At 41.1% G+C, this 15,443-nt stretch overlaps 1 protein-coding gene across 1 annotated transcript in view; it reads left to right on the top strand.

Moving 5' to 3' along the window:
* POGZ (pogo transposable element derived with ZNF domain) overlaps positions 1-15,443 on the top strand; it is a 65,425-nt gene that overhangs the window by 5,309 nt on the left and 44,673 nt on the right. The window contains exons 2-3 of the mRNA XM_065420015.1: positions 7,159-7,283; positions 9,198-9,356. Coding sequence (XP_065276087.1) covers positions 7,160-7,283; positions 9,198-9,356 — 283 coding nt within the window. The 5' untranslated portion in view covers position 7,159. The remainder of the gene's footprint in view (positions 1-7,158; positions 7,284-9,197; positions 9,357-15,443) is intronic.

The following is a 15,443-nucleotide window of genomic DNA, read 5'->3' as shown; positions in this document are numbered from 1 at the left end:
TTTTAAAACAAAAAAGAAAAACTCTTCTTCTTCCTAGCTGTTTCCTCAAGCTTTCTGGAGAAAAATGTCAGTTCATAATTGTTACATTTTATATCTATCTAATTGTACAGGATGGCAGTTCATTAATTTTAATAAATACAATTGGAGCTTAGATCAGATGCCAAATTTCAGTTGAAATTAGAAAAGAGACAAGCAGCTTTTTGCTGCTAGGCGAGAAGGAAAAAAGACCTTTCTCAAATTTAGGGTAATCTGTCTACTTGGATGCAAATTCAAATTTTTATTGCTGGCTCTCCACCAGTGAAGGTAGCTGTTTTAGCAGAATGGATAATCAAATGCTAACCTTTTTAATACAAGAACATAATGACCATTGGCTTAATGATTTTTTTCCTTGTGGTAAAGATGAATATGAGCCATGTTGGTCTACATAAGCCAAAGGGGCCATATTTTGTAATTGTGACAATTAATTATGTATAATTAATACACACTGGCTTTTAACACTATAAAGGTCTTTTCCCACATTTCAGCTGACAGCGGGGGTGGGGGGGAATGCATCTAAAATGTTTTATTTCTCGTAGTATATTTAGCACATTTAGTGATTGTTGTTGGGTTTTTTTTGGCATCCATATTTGCAAGCAAGCAATCTGCCTTGCTGAAAAGCTAAATGTAGAGTATTTATCACTGGGATTAATCATTTTATTGAGCAAGGGCTTCTTACTTACAAAAATATTCAAGATCAAAGCTATGAAAAACAAAGCTGCTACATTGTAGAAGAGAGAAGACATTTTCTTAGTTGAGTTGATATGAACAGATGAAATACCACGCACTTAATGCAAGTTAGTGTCAAAGGAAGCTTGTAGCTACAGTCTCTTTAACGTTTTACCTTAGCGTCTTTTGAATAATTATGAGGTGTTGAATTATGTATTCTTAATAATGTGTGGAAAGATTTCCTTAATGTAATTTTAAACTTCATAGCTTTTACCTTACTGGATAGACGTACTATGCATGCTTTAGTTTACAGATCTGACTGTCTGTCTTAAATATTTATAAAGTGCCCATCAATATAATGTCTAGGCACTGTTGCTCATTTAGTACGGAGTAATATGACTCCAAACAAATGGTTACTGTTTTAAGTGTCACCATTCTTTTATTATCTCAGCGGAGCTTTATTGCATGGAATTCTTTTCTAGATGTTTCTAAGAGGATGAATATTTAAAATCACAAATATGCAGGCATTTGTTAATTGAGACAATGACCTACTAGAAACATGTATAGATCTATCTCACGATTTTGGATTTTTTAAAATAAGTTCAAATGTAATTATTATAAATTTGTACCAAATGAGAGAAAAAAATTGTATTTAGGACATATGGAGTCTTATTTTTTCCTGCTATGCAGAGCTTAAAGGTAGATTGATGCTGCAGAGCCTTCTTTTGTTTTATTTGTCAGGGTGTGTTTCCTTATCTTTTGTCATCCAGAAATTATTCTTATTTTGAATGAGGGGGAGTTTGGTCTTGTGGTTAATGCACTGGACTAGGACTTTGGAGACCTGGATTCTGTTTCTGGCTGTGCCAAAGACTTCCTGTGGAATATTGGGCAAGTCACTTTGAGTCTTAGCATCTTTAAAATTAGGAGAATATTTCCCTACTTCCTGGGGTTATTAAGATAAATACATTAGTAATGTTTCTGAAATGCTCAGATACTATGTTGATGAGTGCTCTGTAGTGATACTTAAATAATAGAAATAGCAGAGGTGATATAATTCAACAGAATAATTTACTTAAGAAAAATAGTTTTCCCCTGAAAGTGATACTGGAGCTGGTTCCATATTGTGAGAGATCTTCACTTAAGTTCTTATGAAAAACACTTGTTTAATTCTTTTTAAAGGAATACAGAAGCCTAACATACTAACTCTAATGTACAATTAGTCAAGTGCATGATGATGAGTTATGGATTTTTTTCGAATGTTTTATTTGACAATTAAGATTGACTTATTATTTTTACCAGTCAGCTGTTCATTTGTTGTATTTTCCCATTGGTTACCAGGTTTTTTATTCACTGAACAAGCTTCTTTTAAGCAAATATTTGTATGAGTTCAGTGGACATATGGAGTAACGGGGTTACTGAATGGACACATGCTTAAACAGATGTAAAGGAGATTGGTTGTTCTAAACTGGAATAACCTGGCTGAAATAATATGTTAAATTTATGAACTTTTTGTTCATTATCTTGTCAGGAGAAAAAAGAGTAAACTATTGGGGTGAATTGATCATTTTTCTTAGTATGGATTCTCATAGCAACAGCTACATAAATGCACTTGCTTGTTATTTGCTAGATATGCAAGAAAAGCAGTAGTAGCCATTTTGTTGATGAATGTGTACAATTTCAAATCCTCATTCTGTTCTTTTTCTTTTACTTACCTCCCAGTGGAGTTATGACCTATCTTTGTCATGTAACTTAACATACTTGTCTAGAGTTCCTGGTATCCTGTAATTATTCTTTGATTAAAAGAGAAAGAAGTGAAGAGTAAAAAAACTCAAAAAAATTTAATTAGATGTGATGAGGAAAGGCCCAGTCCTGAAAACCCTTACTTATGTGAATGATCCTTGCTCAGACATGGCCGGTTATAGCAACCACCACACCCCCCCTCCTGCCCAGGAGCCACATGGCTCCCCACACCTGCTTCTCTCCTTGGGAAACCTTGTAAAGGAAAAAGAACAGGAGTACTTGTGGCACCTTAGAGACTAACAAATTTATTAGAGCATAAGCTTTCGTGGACTACAGCCCATATATGCATCCGAAGAAGTGGGCTGTAGTCCACGAAAGCTTATGCTCTAATAAATTTGTTAGTCTCTAAGGTGCCACAAGTACTCCTGTTCTTTTTGCGGATACAGACTAACACGGCTGCTACTCTGAAACTTGTAAAGGAAATCTAGTCTCAGTCTAGCACTTTTCACGAGCACTAAATCCACAATGTTTTCAAAACTGATTTGTACTGACATGCAAATTTATCTACTTAAATAATTAAAATAAAATGTCACGGATGGAGCTGCACAAAACGTGGCTGCTGAGTGCTTGCTAATGAAAAATTACAATTTTGAAACAGTGTATCCAGTTCTTTAAGCCTACTCTTCCCCAATGGAATATGAACACTACATTTTACACCAAGTGCCACATTTTGCTCCCCCCCCCCTTTTTTTTTAAATAAAAGGATGTCACAGATATATGCCATGTAAACTTCTCACAATATGTAATGGCAATCTGTTTTCCTACTAATAGATATTTGTTTCAGGTTTAATGCCTATTTTATATCAATCTATTAATTTTGCAAAGAGTTGTCACTTCAGGTTATATTTTTAAATACATAAACATATGTTTTAAGAATGATTAAAAAAAAAAAGATATTTAGACGAAGCCCATATCTCTAGTCATGTGCAACAGTTTGTTTTTTACCTCAGTACCCTGCTATCGTACAGATATGAAAGTGGAGAAAAGTGGGGGCTACTGCTATTACTCTGAATAAAACTGTATGTGACTTAGTTAAGCTTCTAATCAGGTCTATGAACTAATATTAAAAGATAAAATGGTTCAGTACTTTCCCCAAGTTGATTTTCATGCTTAACCACATACCACCACTGTGTTGCCCTAACAACCTAACCCTCTTGAGTTCCTCTGTTTTTTAATATAATTACAGAGTATTTGTTGTATTCCATAACTCATTGTTTCCTTGTGTATAGTCTTATTTAGGCTTTAGTCCTGCAAACAGTTGTGTATAACTTTATTCTGTGGAGTTGGTTCATCCGCTTACTACCCAATCTTTTTTTTTTTTTTTTAAAGAAGTCCCATTCAAGTCAGTATTGTTACCCCTTTTTTGACGGAAGTGGTAGCCAAATTTCAGGGTTCTGAGGGATGTTTCTTTTAGGAGGAGAAATTGATGATAGAGTCAGGTATCTTTGGTGCGATCCTGTTTATTTACAAAGAATTACAACATTCTGCTTCCCTGAACCCAGGAGGAACCAAACAACGGGAAATGGTTTCTTTTGTCCACAGTTCCAAGCCCCTTTCCAGTCAGCAGCACTTAACCCAAAAGCTCTCTTCCTAGGCTTCTCTAAGGGCCATGCTGGTTCTGGATGTATCCTTCGCCACTTCAGAGAGTCTGTCTGCTCTGGTGCTTCTGCATATCTCTCTCAGACACTTACATCCCCCCTCAGTACCTACCAGGATGCTCAATCCCTGCATTTGCTATCAGCCTTCAGGAAGACCCCTTAGTCAGCATGGTCCAGTCACTGTTCAGGCTTGCCATGCTGCTTCAGTTCACAGGTGATGGTTTCCATTGTTTCAATTATCAGTAAACAATGGATCATTTAATGGTTCCCTCATTTAGCCTGAATGGAAGGTGTTTAGTACACCCATTGACCCCACCCAGGTCTGTGATCCATTAACATCACCCAGCAAACAGATACTCATAAGCAATCATGACTGAATATTTGGATGCATTAAATACCATTCTCCTTTAGACAGTTGCTTTCGAGTGAGTTATGTCCTGAAGTTTGTGAGAGATACAACTTTTGTTTGGCTAGAACTTTGATTGTATTAGGAGTAAAATGACTGTAGCTCAATGATCTGAGTTACATTTACAGTTTAGTCCCAGTATGATTACTTAATCTATGGTATACTGTATAAAATTAAAATTGCCTTACAGCAGCAAATTAATGAAAACCTGGGTCTGTATTTAAGCATTCTGGTCAGCTCTACTGCTGTGGCTATTGATAACACAAATTGTCTGTAAATGAGCTGGATTACTTTCTTGCTTGTCTTCTATTGTCAGCTGTTTACTTTGGCCAATCTGTCTCAGAATGTTTCTCATCAGATTGAATGGCTGTCAAATGGTAGTAGAGATGACAAAATGCAATCACAACAGTCTCCTCTTCCACCAAAACATAATCAAGAGGAGAAAAATCCTTTCTGCAAGTGTGAAGCCTCATTTAGCTATGCTACCAAACTGCCACTTGTTCTGCTTTCGGCCCATTCAGGTGGGTCTGTAGTAGATGGAAAGGACAATAGGTTACATCAATAAAGTAATCTTGAAGATTAGGAAATAAGTTTTCATGGTAACCTATTAAAACCTCTAGTTTAAAATGCAATACAATTTTTGAAATTACTGGTTTGGGTTAAAGATTTCTAAGGCCATGTCTACACTATCCCCGTGTGAAACCTCCCCCCCACCCCCAGCGACATAAGTTTCACCAGCTTAAGTGGTGATGTGCACAGCGCTGTGTCATTGGGAGAGCTTCTCCCATTGACATAGCTACCGCCGCTCATTGAGGTGGTTTTATTATGTTGACAGGGGAGCTCTCTCCCATCGGCATAGAGCAGCTCCACAAGCGATCAGTATCAGTACAGCTGTGCCTCTGTAAGCTTTCTAGTGTAGACATGGCCATAAATGTGCCATTAAATTGAATTGAATTTTTTGGTGAACCACATGGCAAGATGGAGTTTAGAGACTCCTAATTCCAGCTAAATGAAACAATGCAGAGCTAGTTCTACAAGAATGATGCTTCCATTTTGGTTGGCCCAGGAGTTATCAAGGTGTAAAGCCCTATTGGAGACCTATATGTAGAACTGAACAGTAAAAATGAAAACCAGCTTTTTGGAGGCCTGATACTGACACTTGTCTTACCATCTGAGAAGAGACATTCTTTGTGATGCTAGAGGCTAATATCAAAAACTGTAAAGCAGTTTCCATCTTGTTTTAATACTGGCTTGCTGGTCTGAATGTTTAGATAACTTAAAGATGTACAATCTATAAGTGTTAGTATTGCATTCCTACATGTGTCACTGAGGTCTAAATTAAGTATAACCACACAGGAAAAAGACGTGGCCATTGTTGTAGACAGCTCAGTGAGAATTTCTCTCCGATGTGCAATGGTGGTCAAAAAAGCAAACAAAATGTTAGGATGTGTAAAGAATGGAGTGGATAACACTGAAAAATATATTACCACTGTATAAATCCATGGTACACCTTCAGCTGTATTCAGTTCTGGTCACTGTATCTCAAAAAGATGTAGAAGAAATTGGAGCTCAGAGAAGAGTGACAAAAATGATTATCAGGAAAGAGAGAGTTCCACATGAGGAGAGATTAAAATGTTTGGAATTGTTTACTTTAGACAAAATATAGATAAGAGGGGACATGATAGAGGTATAGAAAATGAGTGGTGTAGAGAAAGTAAATTAGGCATTCCTATTTACAATTCTCATAATATAAAATCATTCAGTGAATTGGAAAGGAAATGATTATAAGACTGTTAACAGGAAATCCACTTTTTTAAAAACTAGCTTATAATCGACATGTGGAACTCTTTGCCACAAGGAAGCATAGTGTTGACAGAGATGGCTATAGGAGCCTGCTGGGGAATTAGTGGCTGTGAAAGTCTGCTAGTGGGGCGCTGAGGAGGATTCTGGACAGGGTTGGGGAGCAGAGGCCTGCATTTTTGTGTGTGCACATCTTGTATGCATTTAAGATTGAAGTTTTCAGCCTGCAGTTGTCACACACATACTGAGGGCAGTCAGGGAGTGCTCAAAAACCAGAAGATAGACCAAAAATCATTATTATTTTTTAAATCTCCTGATTTTTAAAAAATAAATTTGATGAATTTGGGGATTCTGGGTCATGATTTTTGAACCATCAGGGTTGGCAGCATAGGCACTGGGGGCAGGAGCGGGGGCAGGAAGAGGTGCGATTGGGCGGGAAGAGGCAGGGCTTGGAGGAATGGGTGGAGTGGGTGCGGGGCCGGGCCTGGGGAGGAGTTGGGGCAGGCACCCCTTGGGAACTGAGGAAGTCGGCCCCTATGGTTGGCAGTACTGAAACAGAAATGTAAAGATTTGAAATCCTGATGTTTTAAGGTAAAAACAATTTTGTTTTTGAAATGGGAACAAACAAATCCATTTCAAGTAGCATGTGGATTAAATTCTAAAACACAAGAAAGAAAAAAGTAATTTTCAGTTCCAAGTTTCACATTTTCCCCCACCCCAGTGAAGAAATAATGGACATTACTAGTGGATCTGGAATTAGGATTCTTTGTTTTATGAGACTTCTACTGTCTGACGAAATCTAGTTTTCTCAACACCCAATAAAGGGTCTTTCCTCTCTTCCCTTTACAGGATGGCAGACACCGACCTTTTTATGGAATGTGAGGAGGAGGAGCTGGAGCCATGGCAGAAAATCAGTGACGTGATTGAAGATTCTGTGGTTGAAGATTATAATTCAGTTGATAAAACTGCTACGGGTAATAAGCTATTTTAGTATAGAGTTATGCAAGATACGGATGTTGCATAGCACAGTATTTATATTTAACTAATCATTGAAGTTTCCCTTTATGTGCTGTTCAGTAAATATTTAGCTATCAAATGATAGATATATTAAAACATAAATTTTCTGAACAGTTAGAAATTTCTGATATGTAACTGTGAACAGAGCTTTCATATGGCTCTGCAGGAGCTGACATTCTGGTGATACTTCAGCAGACTGGACCTCCTGCTTATTAAGAGGCAGGAAATGCAGTTTAACAATGGAATTAATGTGGAATTAGAGATTTTCAAAGTTATTTGAAGGTGTGACTTTTTGGGGGGGGGAGGAAACTGGTTAACAGTTGTTCATCTATTGTTAAATCAACCAAAGTGATTGTTTTAAAAAGTACCCAATTTATAACTTATGTAAGAATAATATATTAAACAACATTGTGGGTATGTGTGTATATATAATGCTTTACATTTTACAAATACTTTTGCAAATGTTACTGTTAAGTAGTATGCTCATTCCAACAGCTTTGAAAAGCTGACTCTCCCACTAATTTCAACAGCAGACTGCGTTTCCTATGTCCTAGCCTATATTGTCAGGCTGTCAAGATGGCAACCTGTTTGATTGTTAATTACTTTTTAAAGTCACTTTATTTCACTATTTTAACTGATTTTGGCCTTGATCGTGCAAGTGCATGTATGCTTAACTCTAAACACCCCTAAGTAGTTCTATTGACTTCAAAACATGCATGTTATAATTAAATTTGGTGATTAGAATATCTTTTTATTATATTGTTGTTTTTCTTGAAGAGAAATGTTAAGACTAATTTAAAGGGACTTAATAGGTAGATAAAAATGAGAAGTGTTGTCAGTTTTGATTTAATAGTTCCAGTTATAATTACCCAATCTAGATATTTGTATAAAAATGATGCATCATAAATATTGACTTTAGCTGTTATGAACATGTTGAACGGGGCTGGGTATAAAGTAATTATCACTAGATGATAATTGATTTAAAATTCAAGAGTAGAAGTAACATGAATAAAATAAAAAAATATTTACTCACTATCCTTCTGGTTCATCCCAAATTCTTGAGTCTGGAGTGTGTTGTGGGTTGTTTTTTTTTTTTTTTAAGTCCTTTCCTAGCTGTGCATGTGGGTGGAACAGACTGGCATATTTAATAAATTAGTCTTTTGTTTGGCCATTTGAATTGCTTTTTCTTGGCCTTTTGGCTAAGATCAAGAATAGCATCAGTTTAATATCTGGTACTTTTAGGGACTATCTCATGCTCTAGTTCAAGGGTAGTTGGCCTATTGCATCTTTAACTACTATGAACCTAGGTTCTAATCCTGTTATGCGGTGCTCTGGAGGTGTTCTTGGCAGCTAATTTTTTAACTTCTTTTGACTAGCTGCTTTTTGCATCTTGTTGTTAACATGGGATATTTGGGGAAGGATTCAACACCAAGGCTTTAACAAGAAACCACAAGCTAGTAGATGCTGGGTATGTTGGTAGGTGAGTAGGATAAGACAGTGCCTCCAACAGGGAGGGTGTAGTTCTGCTGCTTTTTGGTGCCATCTGCTTCATGCTCTTCCGGCCGGAGCAGAGCTAGACGAAGATTTCTGTGGCAGACAGAGTGGCATCAGCAAAGAGAAAATGATTCAGTAGGGGATGGGGAATAATCAATAAGTAACAATGGCCTTGAACTGGCCAAATGCCTTTTTTGCTTGTGTTGCTTGGTAGGAAATACTGGGCTTAGAAAACAGGATACCTGAAACTACAGGTTTTACTTAGTGTAATACAATAGCAATATGCCCAAACAGCATGCTGTTATGGCATCTCTGCAAACATTGTAGTGTCTCTGTGTCATTTTTCTAAATGTGACTATGAAATTCCTTCCTGGCAGTTTCAGTGAGTCTGCAGCCTGTTTCTGCCCCTCTGCCGATTGTTGCCCATGCATCCATAGGAGGTAATCTCTCTACAGCTACATCGGTCAGTAGCAGTGGGGCTCAAAACAGTGACAGTGCTAAGAAGACACTAGTGACGCTGTTTGCAAACAACAATGGTAAGCAGAAATGCTTTCAATATGTTATGGGTGCGGGTGTTCAGGGGGGAATGTTAGGCCATAATGGTAGCTATATGCTCTTGTGCTTGTGATCCTGTGAGATTTCACAAGCTAAGTAGGAATGGGTCAGGTTAGTACTTGGATGGGAGACCTCTTTTAAAAACGGTAGGATCTTTGAGTGCTGTGTCTATGGGTGCTCCACTTCAGATGTTGGTGCACCCCGGTGCCGCTGATCGGAGATTTTTGGCAGCAGTGCCTAGTCGGGATGCGCGTGCGCAGTAGCTGTCTTGCAGTACTGTTGACACTTCATCTAGCGCTTGCGCAGCCCAACCCCCTCAGTTCCTTCTCAACTGTCCTTGGCTGCAGACAGAACTCCAACGGCCGTATCAGAAATTTACCTAGAAAATGATTTGTAATCTTATTGTTAAGTTTTAATTCCCAGTAGTTAGTTCATAGTTAGTCTTAGGTTTCCGTTTAATGACTTAGACCAGGGGTAGGCAACCTATGGCACGGGTGCCAAAGGCGGCACGCAAGCTGATTTTCAGTGGCACTCACACTGCCCAGGTCCTGGCCACCGGTCTGGGGGACTCTCTGCATTTTAATTTAATTTTAAATGAAGCTTCTTAAACATTTTTAAAACCTTATTTACTTTACATACAACAATAGTTTAATTATATATTATAGACCTATAGAAAGAGACCTTCTAAAAACGTTAACATGTATTACTGGCACGTGAAACCTTAAATTAGAGTGAATAAATGAAGACTCGGCACACCACTTCAGAAAGGTTGCCGACCCCTGACTTAGACTTTCCCCATTAAAAAAAAAAAAAAAAAATCTCTGAGAGCCTTCCTCTTTGTTTCTATCTCCTTGTACCATGACAAAATTGGACAATGAAAATGCCAGGCTTCCCTGGTTTTAAACGCTGTACTTCGTGTAAGGAAACTATGCCTGTCTCCGATGGACGCTCACAGTGCATCCGTTGCCTGAGGGAGACGCACATCCCTCAAAAATGCAACCATTGGAGCAACTTTACAGCCAGAGCGAGGAGGAATAGGGATCTCAGACTTACAAGGATCCTTATGGAGAAATCCCTAACACCACTGTCTGTCTTGGAAAAACCCCATCGGGGATTCTCCGGGTGCCTCCTCACTGGACAGGGCGAGTTCCCTTTCCTCCAGAAAATCGAGGAAGAGGGCAGCATCTCCAACCCATGGAGAACTGCTGAAGAGGAAATGGTCTGTAGCATAATCACTACCTTCGGTGCTGACGGCCAGTGGGGTGAGCACTTTTGATGCTCCAGGCACCTCCGGCACCATCCATACTGGGACCTCTTTGGCAGAGATAAGGAGTCAAGTAGTAGGCACAAATTGGCCTCCTCTTCCACAGCATCGAATACCCCGAGGAAGAACATGGTGCCAGTAGCGCCTCCGATTACCATGCCACCTCCACCGGTGCCACATGCTACGGAGCCGATGCCTGAATGCACTAAGTCAGCACCAACCAAGGCCACACACAAGCAGGCAGGACCAACAGGACCGACCTCACAGGCATCTACACATAAAAGCACGGCACCGATGCCCATTGCATTGCGCTTCCTCACTCACTCAACTGACATTGAGATAGCATCCAAGCCTGGGTCACCTATACTCGGCACCGACGGTTCTCCAGTGCCGATTGCACTGGTACAGATGGACTCACCTAATGCCCAGCAATTTTCAAGTGATGAGGAAGATGACCTAGAAGAGGCAGTCTTCTATTCAGGGCACTCCTGTCCATCAGGCACCGAGCCTCCGCTATCGCACACAAGTGCCAGGGACTGGTTACACAGGGACATGCCCTTATGCCTTTGATACGGTTTCCCACAGTATTCTTGCCAGCAAGTTAAAGTAGTATGGTCTGGATGAATGGACTATAAGGTGGATAGAAAGCTGGCTAGATCATTGGGCTCAACGGGTAATGATCATTGGCTCCATGTCTAGTTGACAGCTGGTATCAAGTGGCGTGCCCCAAGGGTCAGTCAGTCCTGGGGCCGGTTTTGTTCAATATCTTCATTAATGATCTGGAGGATGGCGTGGATTGCACCCTCAGCAAGTTTGCAGATGACACTAAACTGGGAGGAGTGGTAGATACGCTGGAGGGTAGGGGTAGCATACAGAGGGACCTAGACAAATTAGAGGATTGGGCCAAAAGAAATCTGATGAGGTTCAGCAAGGACAAGTGCAGAGTCCTGCATTTAGGATGGAAGAATCCCATGCACTGCTACAGACTAGGGACCGAGTGGCTAGGCAGCAGTTCTGCAGAAAAGGACCTAGGGGTTACAGTGGACGAGAAGCTGGATATGAGTCAACAGTGTGCTCTTGTTGCCAAGAAGGCTAATGGCATTATGGTCTGTATCATTAGGAGCATTGCCAACAGATTGAGGGATGTGATTATTCCCCTCTATTTGGCACTGGTGAGGCCTCATCTGGAGTACTGTGTCCAGTTTTGGGCCCCACACTACAAGAAGGACGTGGATAAATTGGAAAGAGTCCAGCGGAGGGCAACAAAAATGATTAGGGGGCTGGAGCACATAATTTATGAGGAGAGGCTGAGGGAACTGGGATTATTTAGTCTGCAGAAGAGAAGAATGAGGGGGAATTTGATAGCTGCTTTCAACTACCTGAAAGGGGGCTCCCAAGAGGATGGATCTAGACTGTTCTCAGTGGTAGCAGATGACAGAACAAGGAGTAATGGTCTCAAGTTACAGTGGGGGAGGTTTAGTTGGATATTAGGAAAAACTTTTTCACTAGGAGGGTGGTGAAGCACTGGAATGGGTTACCTAGGAAAGTGGTGGAATCTCCTTCCTTAGAGGTTTTTAAGGGCTGGCTTGACAAAGCCCTGGCTGGGATGATTTAGTTGGCGATTGGTCCTGCTTTAAGCAGGGGGTTGGACTAGATGACCTCCTGAGGTCCTTTCCAACCCTGATATTCTATGATTCTATGGCTGGCTAACCCATGGATGTGCCCACCTATGCCATTCCCAATGCACTGTGTGCAATGGGACCCATGGGAGGTCTACAGATCTCAGACCCAAAGACCTCACACCCCACAGAGGCAATAGATTTGCCTTTCTGCAGTGATAGCCGCTGAGCCCTCGGAGGCGCATGAGGATTCCGAGGATTTGGAGGATTCCAGTACTCAAGGCTGCTCACCAGCCCATAACCCATCTTCATCTTTGGACGAGGCGGTAATGCTGCCTCCGCCTACCGTCGCAGATGACTCAAAACGATTCCAAGACTTATTCAAACGGGTTGCACAAAGTCAGAACATCCCTCTGGAAGAGGTGACTGAAAAGCAACATCAGCTCTTAAAAATACTACACCCAGCATCATTGACAAAGATAGCACTACCAATTAATAGTGCCCTGCTGGAACTGCAGAATCAGTATGGCAAACTCCAGCTCCCATACCCCCCACGGGCAAAGGGGCAGATAGGAAATATTACGTGCCCAATAAAGGTATGGATTTCCTATTCTCGCCCCCTCAACCAAACTCCTTGGTGGTGGATGCGGTGAACCTGCGTCACAGGCACCACCGGCCAAGATGCAATTTGACAATTTGGTCGAGGGTCTGATCGACCTCCCCTAACAACCAGCACATATTACACAACCTATCCAGATGTTTGGCCACCGACTAAGGCCATTTTACCGAGCGTGGGCATCCATCACCACAGATCACTGGGTATTGGAGATAGTACGATCTGGTTATACCATCCCTTTCATCTCCATCCCACCTACCCATCCCTCTTCAGGGACTCTTCTCACGAGCATCATCTATGAGAAGAAGTAAACTATCTTGTACAGCTGGGTTCCAGTACAACACAGAGGGAAGGGGTTCTACCCCCACTGCTTCTTGACTCAAAAGAAAAATGGAGGATGGAGACCCATTTTAGATCTCACAAGACTCAACAAATTTATACATACCCACAAATTCAGAATGGTTATGCTGAAGTCAATAATTCCGGCATTGGGAGAAGGGGACTGGTTTTCAGCCCTTGACCTACAATATGCGTATTTTCATATTGCTATACACCACGCACACAGACAATTCCTACGGTTCACAGTTGGGAGAGACCACTTTCAATACAGGGTGTTACCATTCAGACTCTCAACGGCTCCAAGAGTCTTTACCAATACCCTCGTCATAGTAACAGCACACCTACGTAAACAGGGAATTATGATATTTCCATACTTGGACGATTGTCTATTGAAGGGTGACATTCGAGCAGAAGCAATACACTTCACATAGAAGAGTATGACACTTTTCCATACCCTATAGTTACAAATAAACGATAAGAAATCTACTTTAGTTCTGGTTCAACAACTAGAATTCATCGGAGCTTACGTAGACTCGATAGAAGCCAAAGCTTTGTTACCATTGAACAGATTCTCCAGAATGACCACTCTTTTATCCGCAGTCACAAACAGTCCAAGGGTCTCTGCATGCACTTGCCTACAACTATTAGGACACACGGTGACCTCTATCTTTGTGATCAAGCACGAACGACTACACGTGCGCGGTCTCCATGGATGTCTGTGCACAGTCTACATACCACGCAAGCACAGTCTAAACAGACTACCACCAAAAGTCATAGTCACTACAATGGTGCATAAACCCATGCAATATGTGCGCAGGTGTCCTGTTTCACCAAGACCCAGCATCCATCCAGATGCCTCACTGATCGGATGGGGTGTACACTTGAACCAACACACAATCCAAGGGAAATGGTCTCCCGTGGAGTCGTTATTACACATCAATCTACTCGCACTACAAGCAGTTTGAAACGCGTGCCAACATTTCCTACCAATGATAAGAAACAAATCACTAGGCATAATGACAGACAACGTAGCCTGTATGTTCTACAAAACAAGCAGGGAGGAACACGATCTCATTCCTGTGCACAAAAGCCATAAAATTATGGAACTGGTGCATTATCCACAATATTGCCATTACTGCGTCGTACCTCCCCGGGCCAACAGAACACAATGGCAGACACATTGAGCAGACAGTTTCCCCAAGAACACAAATGGGAACTGAACAATGACATTGCACAACACATATTCCTCATGTGGGGGTCATCGCACATCAGTCTGTTCACAACATCACAAAACCGCAAATGTCCACGGTTTTGCTCATGAGCAGGACTAGGACCGCAATCCCTAGGAGATGCCTTTGTCATCCGATAGAATGTGCCCCTCCTGTACGCATTCCCACTGGTACCGTTATTATCCAGAGTGATATACAAGATACGGACCAACAGAGCCAGGATTGTACTGATAGCTGCGACATAGCCCAGACAGACATGGTTTCCATACTTGAACCGCACTTTGCACCCCGTACACCCTTCTTCTCCGTCGGGATCTTCTCTCTCAGGATGAGGGTCAAGCTCTTCACCCGAATCTGGGAAAACTCCACCTGAAGGCATGGCTCCTCTATGGTTCCATCACGACAAACTAACCTGTTTGGGAGAGGTTTAAAAGTTGTTGCTAAACAGCAGGAAACTTACCATGCTACTACTTACCTCCATAAATGGAAGAGAGCCTCCTCATGGTGTCATGACAGCCACATATCAGCACTTACAGCGCCGATACATTCGATTTTGGAGCACATGTTGCATTTGAAACACTTGGGGTTATCTATTAGTTCACTTAGATATACCTCGCAGTCATAGCTGCTTTCCGCCACAAGATAGATGGTTTTTCAGCCTTCATGCAACCCATTATGAAACACTTACTTGCAGGCATTTAGAACATGTACCCTGAAGTCTGCAACCCTACATCAGCATGGGACCTAAACCTAGTCCTCCAAGGCCTTACCAGAGCCCCTTTCGAACCACTTGCTACTTGTTCTTTACTACATTTATCAATGAAGGTAGCGTTCCTGGTCGCGATCACCTCAGCACGTAGAGTGGATGAAATTGGGGCCCTCATGGCCCATCCTCCTTGTACCATATTCTTTAAAGACAAAATGACTATGGGAGCACACCCTAAATTCATACCAAAGGTACCTTCATCATTCCATCTCAATCAGCCTATCCATCTACCTGC

The sequence above is a fragment of the Emys orbicularis genome, chromosome 20 (genome assembly GCF_028017835.1).
Source record: "Emys orbicularis isolate rEmyOrb1 chromosome 20, rEmyOrb1.hap1, whole genome shotgun sequence".
In the NCBI taxonomy this organism is placed as follows: Eukaryota; Metazoa; Chordata; order Testudines; family Emydidae; genus Emys; species Emys orbicularis.
The sequence above is the reverse complement of the archived record's forward strand: the minus strand, read 5'-3'. Positions and strand labels throughout refer to the sequence as shown.